The sequence below is a fragment of the Danio rerio genome, chromosome 6 (assembly GCF_052040795.2).
Source record: "Danio rerio strain M-AB ecotype USA chromosome 6, GRCz13ab, whole genome shotgun sequence".
Taxonomy (NCBI): domain Eukaryota; kingdom Metazoa; phylum Chordata; class Actinopteri; order Cypriniformes; family Danionidae; genus Danio; species Danio rerio.
This window is the reverse complement of record NC_141026.1, coordinates 61727501-61744168: the sequence shown is the minus strand read 5'-3', so window position 1 is coordinate 61744168 and position 16668 is coordinate 61727501. Positions and strand designations below refer to the sequence as shown.

Below are 16668 nucleotides of genomic sequence, written 5' to 3'. Positions count from 1 at the left end.
CCGTCGCCTAAATGACAGCAGCGGATTGCCGACGCGCGAGGCATCATGGGGAATGTAGTGCAGTTCACTGTGCTGGACTACAAACTGACGTCACGGCGGACACAAACTGAGGCGCTCTTTACGTCTCACTTAATTTTTTCTCTTCATGTTAAAGAAAATGACAATCGACTGCATGTTTTTGCTATTTTGGTGTAATTTTCAGCAAAGTAATATGATAATTATGTTTAGTTCAGTTTATTTGGTTTTAGTCCCTGATTTACCAGTGGTCGCCACAGCAGAATGAACCACCAATTATACTAGTATTAATAATAATAATAATAATGGCGACAATAATAATAATCATAATGGGTGTCACGGTGGCACAGTGGGTAGCACAAATGCATTACAGCAAGAAGGTTGCTGGTTCGAGTCCTGGCTAGGTCAGCTGGTGTTTCTGCGTGGAGTTTGCATGTTCTCTGTGTTGGTGTGGATTTCCTCCGGGTGCTCCCTCACAGTCCAAACACATGCGCTATAGGGGAACTGATCAACTAAGCTGCCTGTAGTATATGAGTGTGGGTGTGAATGTGAGAGAGAATGGGTGTTTCCCAGTACTAGGTTGCATCCGCTGTGTAAAACATATGCTGAAATAGTTAGCAGTTCATTCCGCTTTGGCAACAACGGACTGATAAAGGGACTAATCTAAAGAAAAATAAATGTCTGAACCATCAGATTGCAGATTTCTGAATAGTTGTATTTAAGCCGGATATTATCTTAACAATCTTAACCAAACATCAATGCAAATCTGATTTATTCATCTTTAAAACAGTGCAAATGTCTCAATTGGCAAAAAAATGACACTTATAACTAGTTTTAAGGGTCACAAATGTATTATTCAATATCAATAATAATATATTTTCTATTATTAATTTAAAAATAAAGACTATTTTGCTTGTTTTGAGGAAAAACTCACTTCATTTTGACCCTTTAATTCTGAAATTAAGACTATATTTTGAGCTTGTCTAGAATTAGCTTCTTGATTTAAGCATTTGTAGATATTTGCATTAGAAAGAGACAAAAACTCCAAGTAAGACAAGCATTTGTTGCAGCGATAACAACAATAACAATCAAGAACAGCGGGACACACAGCTCAGATTTACTCGTTTATTTCTGATACATTATTTACACACATTTTACCCATGTTTACTGTACACAGCATCCAGCAGTACTGCATCCACAGACGCTCCTGATTCACAGACTAATCGGTTGTCCAAACATAAAGAAAGACGGATCCGGTACATTACTTTCTAAACAACTGAAAGAGGGCAAATAAAGGAAAATCAAACAGGATTATAAACAATGTCTGTGTATTACTGCTGTGTTTATTCTCTTCAAGCTATATTCAGAGTAAATTATGGAAGCCCTGAACAGCACGGTGAAAAGAAAAGGAAAACATGTTGGGTAGTGAGGAAAAAATATCTCATTATACTGACTTAGCATCTCAAAGATACAACTTGACATCTCAAAATAATGACTTAATATCTCAAAATAAAAACATAATATTTCGACATAACAATATTGTGAAAAAACAACTTAATGTCTTGAAAAAAATGAGATTTTATGTTATAACAATGACTTAATATCTCAAAATAACAAGATATTATGTCATAATGTGGACTTTTTATCTCAATATAATGACTTAACATCTTGTCATTTTGAGATATTATGTCATAATGATGACATATCTCGAAATAACAGCTTAAAATAACAAGAAAATATGTCGTGATGACAATTTATTTTCTCAAAATAACAACAGAAAATCTCTTTATTTTTAAATAAATTGTTATTTTGAGATATTCAGTCATTATTTCGAGATAATAAATTGTCATTATGACCTAATATCTTGTTATTTTGAGAAGTTATTATTTAGAGATAACTTGAATGACTTAATATCGTGAAAATAACTACTTATTATCTCGAAATGACAATGTAATATCTCAAAATACTGAGATTAGTCATAATAATGAATTAATATCTCAGAATAACAAGATATTGTGTTGTAATGATGACTGATTATCTCAAACTAATGACATGATATCTCTAAAGACTTAACATTTCGAAATAACTTCTCGAAATTACAAGTTATTTTGTCATAACAACAACTTAATGTCTTGAAATAATGACTTAATATCTCAAAATTACAACTGAATATCTCAAAATAATAATATAATTTTGCGAAACATAAACTAGGCAAGTTATAGGCAAAAATAATAAGCTTTTATGTCATAATGATGACTTATTATCTCAAAGTAATGACTTAATATGCCAAAATAATGACTTAATATCTTGAGATAATGAGTTCTCAATATAACGAAACATTGTCGCAGTAGTGACTTAATATCTTCAAATAGTGACTAAATCTCTCGAAGTAATGAGATATTATGTCATAATGACGACTTATCTCAAAATAATGACTTAATATCTCAACATAACAAGATTATGTCATAATGATAACTCATTATCTCAAAGTACTGACTTAATATCCCAAAATAACGACTTAATATCTTGAAATGACGACTTTTCAAAATAATGAGATATTATGTCACAATAACGTCTTAATATCTTAAAATAATGACATAACATCTTAAAACAACAAGATATGTCATAATGACAATTTATTATCTCAAAATACCAACATAATATCTTGTTATTTTGAGAGAAGACGTTATTTCGAGAAATTAGATCATAAATTCAAGATAAATTGTTATTATGACATATCTCATTCTTTTGAAAAGTTATTATTTCGAGATATTAAGCCGTTACTACAAGAAAATTTGAACAAATTCATATCTTGAAAACGTAATATCTCAAAGTAATAGATATTATGTTGTAATAATGACTTATCTCAAAATAATGACTTAATATCTTGAGATAATGAGTTCTCAATATAACAAAATATTGTCGCAGTAGTGACTTAATATCTTGAAATAGTGATTAAATATCTCGAAATAATGAGATATTATGTAATAATGACGACTTATCTCAAAATAATGACTTCTCAAAATAATGAGATATTATGTCACAATAACGGCACTAATTTCTTAAAATAATGATGTAATATCTTAAATAACTTCTTAAAATAACAAGATATGTCATAATGACAATTTATTATCTCAAAATACCAAAAATATTCTTCTCAAAATATTGTGTTATTTTGAGAGAAGATGTTATTTTAAGATATTAGATCATAATTTGAGGATAATAAACTGTTATTATGACATATCTCATTCTTTTGAAAAGATATTATTTCGAGATATTAAGCCGTTACTACAAGATATCCTGAACGACTTCATATCTTGAAAACGTAATATCTCAAAGTAATAGATATTATGTTGTAATAATGACTTATCTCAAAATAATGACTTAATATAATAAGATATTAAAGCCTGATCTCACGAGGAAACATATGTATTTTACATTTTGTCAGTTTAGTGGCTAATTCGAATGAGTTAAGTCGTATGATAATGTACGATTTTAAAAAGGAGGCGTGGCACCCAACCCCACCCCTAACCCCAACCATCATTGGGTGATGACCAAATCGTACTAAATTGTACAAATTAGATCGTACGAATTCATTAGCCGCTTATTGAAAAAATTAGGAGATTTCGTTGGACATTATATCGTTGTAACAACCTAAAATCTCAAAATACGCCTTATCTCAATATGATATCATTATAATGTGATTTGATGTTATAATAACATGATAACGGTGTCTTTTTTTCCTTCACTACCAAGTTTTTCCTTTCACTGTGTGTTTCAGCGCTTCATTAGTAAATAGATATGTATGGGTTAATTAATAATATCTAAAGGTAGCTCATATCAGGGGTGAATAACATTCTGTTAATTAAATACATTCATCTCAGACACAGTCCATCTTTTTTTCTATCTTTATCATCTCAAGTTATTATATGAACTAGATTAACCTGAAAGCTTTGGATCTCCTGTTGATAATCTACTTTAATAGAAAATCTCAATATTAACATTTTTTGCTGTTGTTTAATATCAGCATTAGGGCTGCACGGAAATAAAAGTGATTTCGATTTAAAATGCATTTTAAAAACGGGCTTAAAATGGCAAGTTTGCTGTGCATTGCTGGCCAAAATGTTGAGATTATATGAATAGCTAATAGTAGTAATAATAGCAATAATAATAATTTACATGTGCACTGCAATAAATGTTGTTCTTACTTGAGTTTCTATTGGGTTTTTAGTCTAAATATCTGAAAAAAACATCTTAAATCAAGAAGTGTTTTCATTCATTCATTCATTCATTCATTCATTCTTTCTTCAGCTTAGTCCCTTTATTCATCAGGGGTCGCCACAGCCGAATGAACCGCCAGCTATTCCAGCATATGTTTTACACAGCAGATGCCCTTCCAGCTGCAACCCAGTACTGGGAAACACTCATTCACACCCACACACACACACACACACACTCATACACTACAGCCAATTTAGGGGAAACCGGAGCATCCCCACACCAACAAGAGGAGAACATGCAAACTCCACACAGAAATGCCAACTGACCCAGCAGAGACTCGAACCAGCGACCTTCTTGCTTTGAGGCCACAGTGTTAACCACTGAGCCACCAAAAATATAATCTTGTTTTCGAAGATACGACAAAATTAGGATATTTTGTACCTTAAAACAAGCAAGTAAGTGAAATACTCATGTCAAGCCAAAAACAGGATTATTTTACTGACACCATTGGCAGAATATTTAGCTTTTTTCTTGATTTTGACTCATTATTTCTGAAAACAAAACAATATTTTTATTTTAAAACAATACTTATCTAGAAAAAGCTTCTTGATTTAGGAATTTTTAGACATCTGGACTAGAAACAAGGTAAAAACTTTTGCATTAATGTTGCAGTGTGATAAATAAAGGTTCTATATTGACTGTTAAAGCCACAGGGATCTCTCTTTCGCTGATAAGCAGTGCTCATTTCAAGTATATGCATACTATTTGAATTAAATAATTGAATGTAAATAGCAGCCTTTGCAATTTAATGAGCCATACAGCGATTTAGATCTGATTAATCATGCAGCCCTAAACAAAGTCTTAGAATTATTTATAGCTCAAATGCACTGATTGTGTGTCCGTCGTCACATTTTCCTGTTCATCTGCACAGAATCATCTTAAAGTCAACATCAAATCAGTCAAAACATCGATTCAGTGATGCTTCGTCATTCTAAATAAATCCTGTTCGCTTCATTAAATGAATAAGCAAATAAATCTCTGCAAATCCTCTGATGACTGGATAAATGTAATGAGCAATGATAATGATGATGTTATTTTACACGGCATCTCTGAAAATAAAACAGTAACAACACTTATCTCTCATTTGTTTGTCGTGTTTTGGTTTTAGTTTGATTACATTTGTGCAGCCACAGTCAACAAATGCTGGACGCTAAAAGAATAATGTTGGGTTGTTTTTAACCCAATGTTGGGTCAAATATCGACAAACCCAAAGTTTTTTTTTTCCAATTATGGCAGATTCATGAACCATTCATCTACTCTAAAAATGCTGGGTTATTATAACATAACGTTGGGTCAAATTAATGTTGGGTTAATGTTCTTGATAAAAGATTTAAATTACAGTTTTAAACTTAACATTTGGCTTTGTCTATATTTTATCCAGCATTGGGTTTAAAACAACCCAGCACTTTTTAGAGTGCATAATTAAACCTCACGTGAAAATAATAAATGGTTATGGCATAACAGCTCTGGCTTTTTAAAGAGAATAAAATGCCATAATAACTATTATTATTTCATCTTATGTTGTTGCTGGGTCATTTTAACATTGGGTCACATGTGGACAAACCCAACAGCTGGGTTAATGTTTTTTTCAATTATAGATTTAAATGACTTTTTTAAACCCAACATTTGGGCTTGTCTATATTTGACCTATTGGGTTAAACCGATCCCACATTTTAATTTTTTTTAGATGATCTACCCTCAAACTGATATCGATATTTTCATATTTTCAAATCAATTCATCTTTAATTCTATAGAGCCTTTTACCATTCATATTGTGTCAAATGCAGAGGAATGAAAATAATAATCATATTTATAGCTATAATAATATTTCATATTTTATCTTGTGTTCATTATGGCAGATTCATGAATCAGTCATCCACTCTTAAAACAATGTTGGGTTGTTATAAAATGATGTTGAACAAACCCAACACTTGGGTTAATGTTCTTAATAAAAGATTTAAATTACAGTTTTAAACTTAACATTTGGCTTTGTCTATATTTTATCCAGCATTGGGTTTAAAACAACCCAGCACATTTTAGAGTGCATAATTAAACCTCGTGTGAAAATAATAAATGTTTATGGCGTAACAGCTCTGGCTTTTTAAAGAGAATAAAAAGCCATAATAACCATTTATATTTCATCTTATGTTGTTGCTGGGTTGTTTTAATGTTGGGTCACATTTGGACAAACCCAACAGTTGGGTTGTTTTTTTTTTTACAATTATAGATTTATATTACACTTTAAAGCCAACATTTGGGTTCGCCCATTATTGGACACACACAATAAAAAATGCTGGGTTGTTATGACATGATGCTGGGTCAAATTTAAACAAAACCAACAGATGGGTTAATGTTTTTTTCAATTATAGATTCAAATGACATTTTTAAACCCAACATTTGGGCTTGTATATATTTGACCCATTGGGTTAAACTAATCTAGCATATTAATTTTTTTTGAGTGATTTACCCTCAAACTGATATCGATATTTTCATATTTTCAATTCATCTTTAATTCTATAGAGCCTTTTACAGTCCATATTGTGTCAAATACAGAGGAATGAAAAAAGAATAATCATAATAAGCTATAATAACATTTCATATTTTATCTTGTGTTCATTATGGCAGATTCATGAATCAGCCATAATGTAACAAATCATCCACTCTTAAAAAAATGCTGGGTTGTAATCATAATGTTGGGTCAAATTTGAACAAACCCAACACTTGGGTTAATGTTTTTGATAAATTATTTAAATTACAGTTTTAAATCTAACATTTGGCTTTGTCTATATTTTATCCAGCATTGGGTTTAATACAACCCAGCACATTTTAGAGTGTATAAATGAACCTCATGTGAACAATGAATGACTATGGCGTAAAACGTTCTGACTTTTTAAAGAGAATAAAAAGCCATAGCAGTAATTAATATTTCATTTTGTGTTCATGAACTGGGTTTTTGTAACATAACATTGGGTCACATCTGGACAAACCCAATAGCTGGGTTAATATTTTCAATTCTAGATTTAAATGACACTTCTAAACCCAACATTTGGGTCATTGGGTTAAAACAGTCCAGCAGTTTTTGTTTCTATAGAGAGTATAATATAAACTCCACCTGAAATTTTCATATTTTGTTCATAATGACATATTCATGAATAATTGATCAACGCGAGTCGTTCAAAAGAAAATAACATGTGTTCATGATCAGCGTCTGTCTCTCCACGACATCACAGATCTAGTTGTCCTTCATCTGATATTCAGTGATCATCATCCTCTTCATCAGCGTCATTATCATCGGTCAGTCAGGTCTAGTCCAGTGGCTGTTGATTTGAACAGGAGGGAATCCTTCAAATGATTCGGTTCAGACTGAATCTTTGTGATTTGATAGCAGATGATGAAAGCTGGCTTTGATCTCCTAAATCACACTGAAAAGCAGACGCTCCTGTTCTCCAGCGGGTCCTTTCACACCTGCTCCTTTAGTTCCGCTGAATCACATTAGTGTTCACGTTTCCATTTGATTCAGTCCGTTGTTCACTTCAAGTTCGTGAATACAGCACAATCCTGGAGTGCTTCGTTTATGTTGAGAACGGGATCCAATCAACCCAACAAGCAACAGTAAAGCACACATTTCTGGATTAAACCAGCTGCTGTATTCAGATGTGCTGTGCATTATGGGATGGAGACAAGTTTGTTGTTTTTAGAGAAATGTAGGTCGTCATGGGTCCTAAAATCTGTACCTCACTTTATATTAGCAACTGTCGGATGGATACAAGTTATATCTGAGTCAGAAATCAGCTTTTCAGATCCAAGTGGACCTCTAATTTGCTCTAAATAGCCTTTGTTTTAATTCCAGGAGTGGTCATGGAATGCAGTTTAATGAGTTTGAGTGAGTGAGTGATTCTGAAGGTTGCAGTTTGGCTTGTTTTAAATAGGAATCAGTAGCTGTGTTTCCATCCAAAAATGTGAATTAAATTCATATGCAAAACTTCTGTAAAACTTTTATGAATAAAGCAATGTTTCCAGTCAATGAGAAACAAAAGAGCACAGAAATACAGGAGGATGGAAGCAGAGCTGTAGAGGTGTGAAAAGGAAACACAAAAGCTGAACAAATGATACAATGCAAAAATATAGTGTGAGCGAATGTATCAATGTGTCCAAGTATAATGATACAGTGTATCAATGCAGTATGATAGAGTACATCAGAATACATCACGATACAATGTATCAATGTATCAGTGTAGTGTAGAATGCATCAGTGTATCATGATACAATGTATCATGTATCATGTGAATGTATCAATGTGTCCATGTATAATGATACAATGTATTAGTGTAGTATGATAGAGTACATCAGAATACATCATGATACAATGTATCAATGTATCGATGCAGTTTGATACAATGTCTCAGTGTACATGATCACCCATCATTGATACAATGTATCATTTCTGCTCTTGGATCAGGCCACAGGACTGAACTGCAGATGTGAAATCATCCCAAAGGTCATTGCACACTGCAGAATCTGAACTTTTCGCACGTTAAAAATAAGTTTCAGTGCCCTCCACAATTATTGGCATCCCTGTGTAAGATGTGTTAAAAGCAGTCAAATAAAATCAACATCACACATTTGCGTGAGAAGAACAAACACATCTTGAATGACTTGATTTAACCCCAAATGGTTTCACATTTTCATCAGACTACACGGCGAATTTTGATGGAAAAATATGAGAAGAACAAAAAAAAACAAAAAAAAACACAAAAGTTTTGGATTTGAACTGACATTTATTTTCAATCCTGACTTGACATGTGCATATAACCTCAATTTCTTTCACTAAAGGTGCATTTATTTTATTTAAACTTTTCTTTAATGTATTTTAACTACATATTATCGACTGTCTGATGGATACAAGTTAAATCTGAGTCAGACTTCAGATTTTCAGACGTCTAATTTGGTGTAATTAATCTTTAACCTTTTAAAGTTTAAGTTGCCATAATAATTTTCTGTGCATTAATTCTGACCATTCCAAAAGCAGATTAGCAAAGAAATGTGAGTGTGAACAACAAATGCATCATGATTGACTCGTTTTAACCCTGATTAACTGATTTGAGGGTGAGGCAGTGGCGCAGTAGGTAGTGCTGTCGACTCACAGCAAGAAGGTCGCTGGTTTAAACCTCGGTTCAGTTGGCGTTTCTGTGTGGAGTTTGCATGTTCTCCCTGCCGTGAATGGGGGTTTCCCCCACAGTCCAAAGACATGCGCTATGGGGGAATTGGGTAGGCTAAATTGAAGGAAGTGTATGAGTGTGTGTGTGAATGTGTGTGTGGATGTTTCCCAGAGATGTGTTGCGGCTGGATGGGCATCCGCTGTGTAAAAAAAACTTGCTGTATAAGTTGGTGGTTCATTCCGCTGTGGTGACCCCGGATTAATAAAGGGACTAAGCCTACAAGAAAATGAATGAATGAATAACTGATTTGCAGTTTATTAAACATTGCACTTTATTGAACTTTTTTTCAGACGTCAGTGGATCCGTGAAGAGCTCTAGTTTGGTCTAAATAATCTTTAATGTTTGTTTTAATTCTAGGAGTTGCCATTCAATTTTTCTGCTCATTAATTATGACCAATCGAGAAGACCAACTGAGAAGAACAGCGCATCATAAATGGCTCTATTCATGCCCATATTGTTTTGCATTTTATTTATTACAGATCAACAAATATGCATTAGGCTCAGTGTGAATACTGTCAAAAAAAATGCACTAAAATTTTAGATTTTATGTGCAAAGACCTTTACAGTTCAACAGACACGTCTATAAATCAACAGACTCGATCCTTCTATACACGAATAAGGAAATACTTGATTTATTCCCGAATTGTTTTGCTATTTATTTGTGACAGATGCACTAATCTGACTACAAGGAGAAATTTTACTTCAAACAAATACACGATTTGTTTTTACTTTATTGGACATTTCATTTTCAGACGTCATGGACCCATGAAGAGCTGTAATTTAGTCTAAGTAATCTTCAACCTTTGTTTTAATTCCAGGAGTTGCCATTTAATCTTTCTGCACATTAGTTTTGACCATTTGAGAAGACCATTGTCACAAATTGGACATTTCAAGAGTTGACACTTAGCTGATAATCAATAAAGCCTAATTGGCATGCTGTCCCGGGAGAGAGCCCTGAGCTCATAATATCCACAAGCCCAAGGCTCCCTCCAGTTAGAAGGGCGAGAGAGGAGTTGGAGCAGGTAGGTTCTCGAGAACTCCCCTGCTTGTCTCCTTGTGAGAAGTGTAAACTAAAGTTCTCTTGGGTGATAATTTGGTTTAGTTGTTGGCCATGGTGTGTTGTTTTGGATGGTGGGAGGAAAGTGGGGAACCCGGGGGAAACCCACGCGTATAAGGGGAGAACATGGAAACTCGGCTCAGAAATGTCAACCGGCCTGATAGGAGGTTGGACCAGCGGTGTTCTTGCTGTGAGGCAACAGTGCTAGCCACTGGTCCACCGTGTCGACCTATCAGAAAAAAGGGTGGAAAGTAGGAGTGGAAGCTTCAAGATGAAGATAACTGGAGTGAAAAACTCTGGTTATTTATATTGCTTCCCTAATCATCTAATAGGGCAGATTACGGAGCTAATGATATGCCAGATGTGTTGATCATAAGCACGTGATCCTCTCGAAATTAGTTTATAAATAAACCACACTTATTTTTCAGACCTCAGTGGACCCATGAAGACCTCTCATTAGGTCTAATTGACCTGTAATCTTTGTTTTAACTCCAGCAGTTGCCGTGAAATGTTTCTGCAGATTAATTCTGACCAATCGAGAAGACCGAATGAGAACAAACGCATCATGACTGACTTGATTCATCCCCGAATATGCATCAGATGGAATAAAATATGGAGAAAAGAAAAATGCAGGAAAATTTCAGACTTGAATGCGCAAAGACCTCAGCAGTCCAACAGACAGGAACAGACGAGGCGATAAATCCACAGACTCCATCCTGCTATATACACACGAATCAAGGACTCAGCCGAAGTACGGGTGTTCGCTCTGAAAGTTGTAGTCCGGGCAGACCTTCTGCACCAGCTTATAATCGATGCTGAAGAAGGAGATGAAGATGCAGATGACCTTAAAGGGTTTTGCGCAGAGCCAGGACGAGTGTGACTGTGTGTTCTCCGTGAAGCAGGTCTGCGACGGGTCGTACAGGCAGGGCTTGGGCTTTTTGGAGCGGTCCGTCTTCTCGTACTCCACACGGCAGTTAAAGGTCTTGATGTCCTTGGGGTCGATGGTGGATTGTTGCGGCGGGTGGAACTGGATCTCAGGATGCAAGGGGTTTTGAATTTCGAACTCTACGATTTTGGTGGGCGGGACGATGCTGACCGAAACGTTCCCCAGACTGGACGAGTTGTGCCTGAAGTAAACGGTGAACGTCCCGTTGATGTGGTCCACGATCTTCCCGGTCACCAGGAGGCTGAATTTGAGCGTCTTGACGTTGAAGTAGAAGTCGCCCCAGCCGAAGATCTTCTTGGTCTTCATGGAGGTCTTGAGGGTGGGCTTGCGTTTGGGCCGGTAGCCACTCTGGTCCGGCAGGTGCGTCTGGTTGCGTGCCCACTCGTACGGGTTGTGGAAGCTGAAGCCGGGTGGTGGTGGTTTGGGCTTGTGGTCGACAGGGGGGAATATTCGGGAGGTGTGTGTGGGGGGCTTCAGTCCGCCGTACGGGACGCTCTTGAAAACGCTACCTGTTGATCCCGGATCCACATAATCTAGAGACCGACCCACCTGCTTCTCCAGACCGTCAACCTGGAACACAGACACACACACACACACGCACACACACACACACATATATATATATAGGCAGGCAGACACACACATATAGGCAAGCACACATACACAAGCACAAATATAGGCAGGCAGACAGACACACACATATAGACACACATATAGGCAGGCAGACAGACACACACATATAGACACACATATAGGCAGGCAGACAGACACACACATATAGACACACGTATAGGCAGGCAGACACACACACACATATAGACACACACATATAGACACACATATAGGCAGGCAGACAGACACACACATATAGACACACATATAGGCAGGCAGACAGACACACACATATAGACACACACATATAGACACACATATAGGCAGGCAGACAGACACACACATATAGACACACATATAGGCAGGCAGACACACACACACATATAGACACACACATATAGACACACATATAGGCAGGCAGACAGACACACACATATAGACACACATATAGGCAGGCAGACACACACACACATATAGGCAGGCAGACAGACACACACATATAGACACACGTATAGGCAGGCAGACAGACACACACAAATAGACACACATATAGGTAGGCAGACAGACACACACATAGACACACACATATAGGCAGGCAGACAGACACACACATACAGACACATATAGGCAGGCAGACACACACACACACACATATGGACACACATATAGGCAGGCAGACAGACACACACATATAGACACACATATAGGCAGGCAGACAGACACACACATATAGACACACATATAGGCAGGCAGACAGACACACACATGGACACACATATAGGCAGGCAGACAGACACACACATATAGACACACACATATAGGCAGGCAGACAGACACACACATATAGACACACACATATAGACACACACATATAGGCAGGCGGACAGACACACATATATAGACACATTTAGGCAGGCAGGCAGGCGGGCATACAGATACACACACATATAGGTAAATAGACAGACACACACACATACACACACAATTACAGACACAAACACACAAATTTAGACAGGCAGACACACACACACATATAGACACACACATATAGACACACATATAGGCAGGCAGACAGACACACACATATAGACACACATATAGGCAGGCAGACACACACACACATATAGGCAGGCAGACAGACACACACATATAGACACACGTATAGGCAGGCAGACAGACACACACATATAGACACATACATATAGACACACATATAGGTAGGCAGACAGACACACACATAGACACACACATATAGGCAGGCAGACAGACACACACATACAGACACATATAGGCAGGCAGACACACACACACACATATGGACACACATATAGACAGGCAGACAGACACACACATATAGACACACATATAGGCAGGCAGACAGACACACACATATAGACACACATATAGGCAGGCAGACAGACACACACATGGACACACATATAGGCAGGCAGACAGACACACACATATAGACACACACATATAGGCAGGCAGACAGACAGACACACACATATAGACACACACATATAGACACACACATATAGGCAGGCAGACAGACACACATATATAGACACATTTAGGCAGGCAGGCAGGCGGGCATACAGATACACACACATATAGGTAAATAGACAGACACACACACATACACACACAATTACAGACACAAACACACAAATTTAGACAGGCAGACACACACACACATGCACACACACATTTAGGCAGGCAGACAGACACACACACACATATAGGCAGACAGACAGAAAGACAGACACACACATAGGCAGGCAGACAGACACACACACACACACACACACACACACACAGAAAGAAAGAGAGAGAGAGAGAGCGTCATTAGTCTTGAAGAGGAGCATCATCATCAGACAGTGGAACAGTCAAACACAGGAGATGTGGAGCTCTCAGCTTTAGTCCAGTTCAACAATAACACAGCAGAGTATAGACATATTTCATCAGTTACTGATCATCTGAAGTACAGTAATGAACACACACACACACACACACACACACACACTCATCAAACTCTATTCAGTTCTGCACATGTTCTGCTAGAATGAGGAATGATTATCAATAATCAATAAACACTTCATTCCTGTGATCAAAGTGAACGCGAGACACATCATCAATAACACCACAGATGATACAAACACTTTACACACACATATACACACACAAACACACACACACATTTGTTTTTGTAAATTGTGGGGACATTACATAGGTTTCTGTTAGGAGATCACTGTTTATCCGTAATTCGTATGGATCACAACTCACGGTTCGGAACACACGTGACCCGCGGATTAATACAATTTTTTTTACTTGTAAATTAATTCCAAATTTATAAAGTCACAATAAAAGAGTTGAATTTTCAACATCAGAAGTGGACAAAGCAGAGATCAACATCCCATAATGCAATTCACCACCGCAAATAAACACAAAATGCACAAACTCTTCAATCATTCGCCATTTTCCCTCAGCTTAGTCCCTTATTTATCAGAGGTCTCCACAGCAGAATGAACCGCCAACTATTCCAGCATATGTTTTACACAGTGGATGCCCTTCCAGCTGCAACCAAGTACTGGGAAGACACCCATACACACTCATACACTATGGCCAGTGTAGTTGATCAGTTCCCCTATAGCGCATGTGTTTGGACTGTGGGGGAAACCGGAGCACCCGGAGGAAACCCACACCAACACGGGGAGAACATGCAAACTCCACACAGAAACACCAACTGACCCAGCCGAGACTCAAACTAGTGCTCTTCTTGTTGTGAGGTGACTGTGCTAACCACTGGGCTACCATGCTGCCAGAAATGGTATTGCTACACTTTTGGATATTTGGTCCTCACAATGTCCTGAATACCAGAACCACACACACACACACACTTACACTTACACACACACACACACACACACACACACACACTGTTAACTACATTCATCACAGCTCTGCTAATGTCCTCCATCAGTAAATTAATTCAGCTGTGTGTGTCTGCGGGATCAAGCCGATCAGAGTCATTGATTAGTGCTGTATGAGTGAGGGATTATTGATCGCTGACAGTATGGATTAAAAACAGCTGATGATGGATGTGTATTGAGCGCTTGATGACTGCAAGAGCTTTTCTACACTCGTTTCTCACCGCAGATCTGATCAACAGAGACATGCAGATTATTGAGAGGTTACTGTATCGGAAAAATGAGCAAACAACAAGATACAAGCAGAAAGAGCACAGTAAAAAACAAGGAAACACTGTACCTTACTGTAAAAGCTATAGGGTACAATAAGCAGTGAGTTTTCACGATTTACATCACATAAAAACTTAATATAATATAAAAAAACTAATATATATAATATAGTATAAACACACACACACACACACACACACACACACACACACACACACACACACACACACACACACACACACACACACACACACACATATATATATATATATATATGTTAGGTTTTTATTTAAATGTGATGTAAATTGTGAACAGTCACTCACTCATATATATATAATAGATATAAAAGTAAATAAAATAAAGTAAAATAAAATAATTAACCAACAAAGCTAAAAACACAGCAATTCACCACCAAAAAACACTGTATTGTACTGTAAAAACCACAGGGTAAAATGCAGAATTAAAACTTTATAATATTTGTAGTCATCACTTTTAAATAAATAAATAAATAAATAAACAAACAAACAGACAAATAAATAAATAAATAAATAAATAAAAATAAATAAATGTAGCTATGGAAATTAATGAAATACAAGTAATTAAAATCTAATTATAAGATATAACCCAAAAATACCCAATATTTTAGTCATGATTTCAGTTTTGTTAAACCAGTAAACTAACTAACTAACTAACTAACTAACTAACTAACTAACTAACTAACTAACTAACTAACTAACTAACTAACTAACTAACTAACTAACTAACCTAATTCATTCATTCATTCATTCATTCAATCATTCATTCATTAATAGCTATGCAAGTAAACAAGCAAGCAAGCAAATAAATAAACAAATGAATGAATGAATGAACGAACAAATAAACAAACAAACAAACAAACAAACAAATAAATAAATACAAAAACAAGCATTTTGGTTGGAACTGGTCCTCCTTATTGTTAATCCAGTGAAATAAATAAATAAATAAATAAATAAATATGCAAGTTAATACAATAAAGAAAAAAAAATCAATAAACAACAAGCAAAAAGCACAGCAATTCACCCCCACAAATAGCAAGGAAACACGGTATTTCACTGTAACTGTTTTCTTCATTTGTTATTTGCTAATTATTAATCATTAAATTAATCATTTGACAAATTATGCATGAAATTAAATAAATGAATAACTAAATAGTTAGGTAATGAGAAATAAATCATAATCATGCAAAAACCATCTTTATTACTTTTCTGTCTACAACTGTTTTGTTTTGACATTTAATATTTTGCAGTAATGGTCTGCGTATGCCACTGTGGAATTTATGCAGTTTTGTTTGTAAATAAT

The 16668-nt window shown here is 36.1% G+C and overlaps 1 protein-coding gene across 6 annotated transcripts in view; it reads right to left on the bottom strand.

Moving 5' to 3' along the window:
• Positions 1-1126: 1126 nt before the first annotated feature.
• nxph4 (neurexophilin 4) overlaps positions 1127-16668 on the bottom strand; it is a 108778-nt gene continuing 93236 nt past the window's right edge. The window contains exons 2-4 of one of the 6 annotated variants that reach the window (XM_087258301.1): positions 10190-12088; positions 3014-4408; positions 1127-2875 (exon numbers count right to left, since the gene is read on the bottom strand). In XM_087258301.1, coding sequence (XP_087114427.1) covers positions 11315-12088 — 774 coding nt within the window. In that variant the 3' untranslated portion in view covers positions 1127-2875; positions 3014-4408; positions 10190-11314. Of the gene's footprint in view, positions 4409-10189; positions 12089-16668 lie in introns of all 6 variants that reach the window. The other 5 variants (XM_087258302.1, XM_087258304.1, XM_087258305.1 and 2 more) reach the window with 5 other exon arrangements.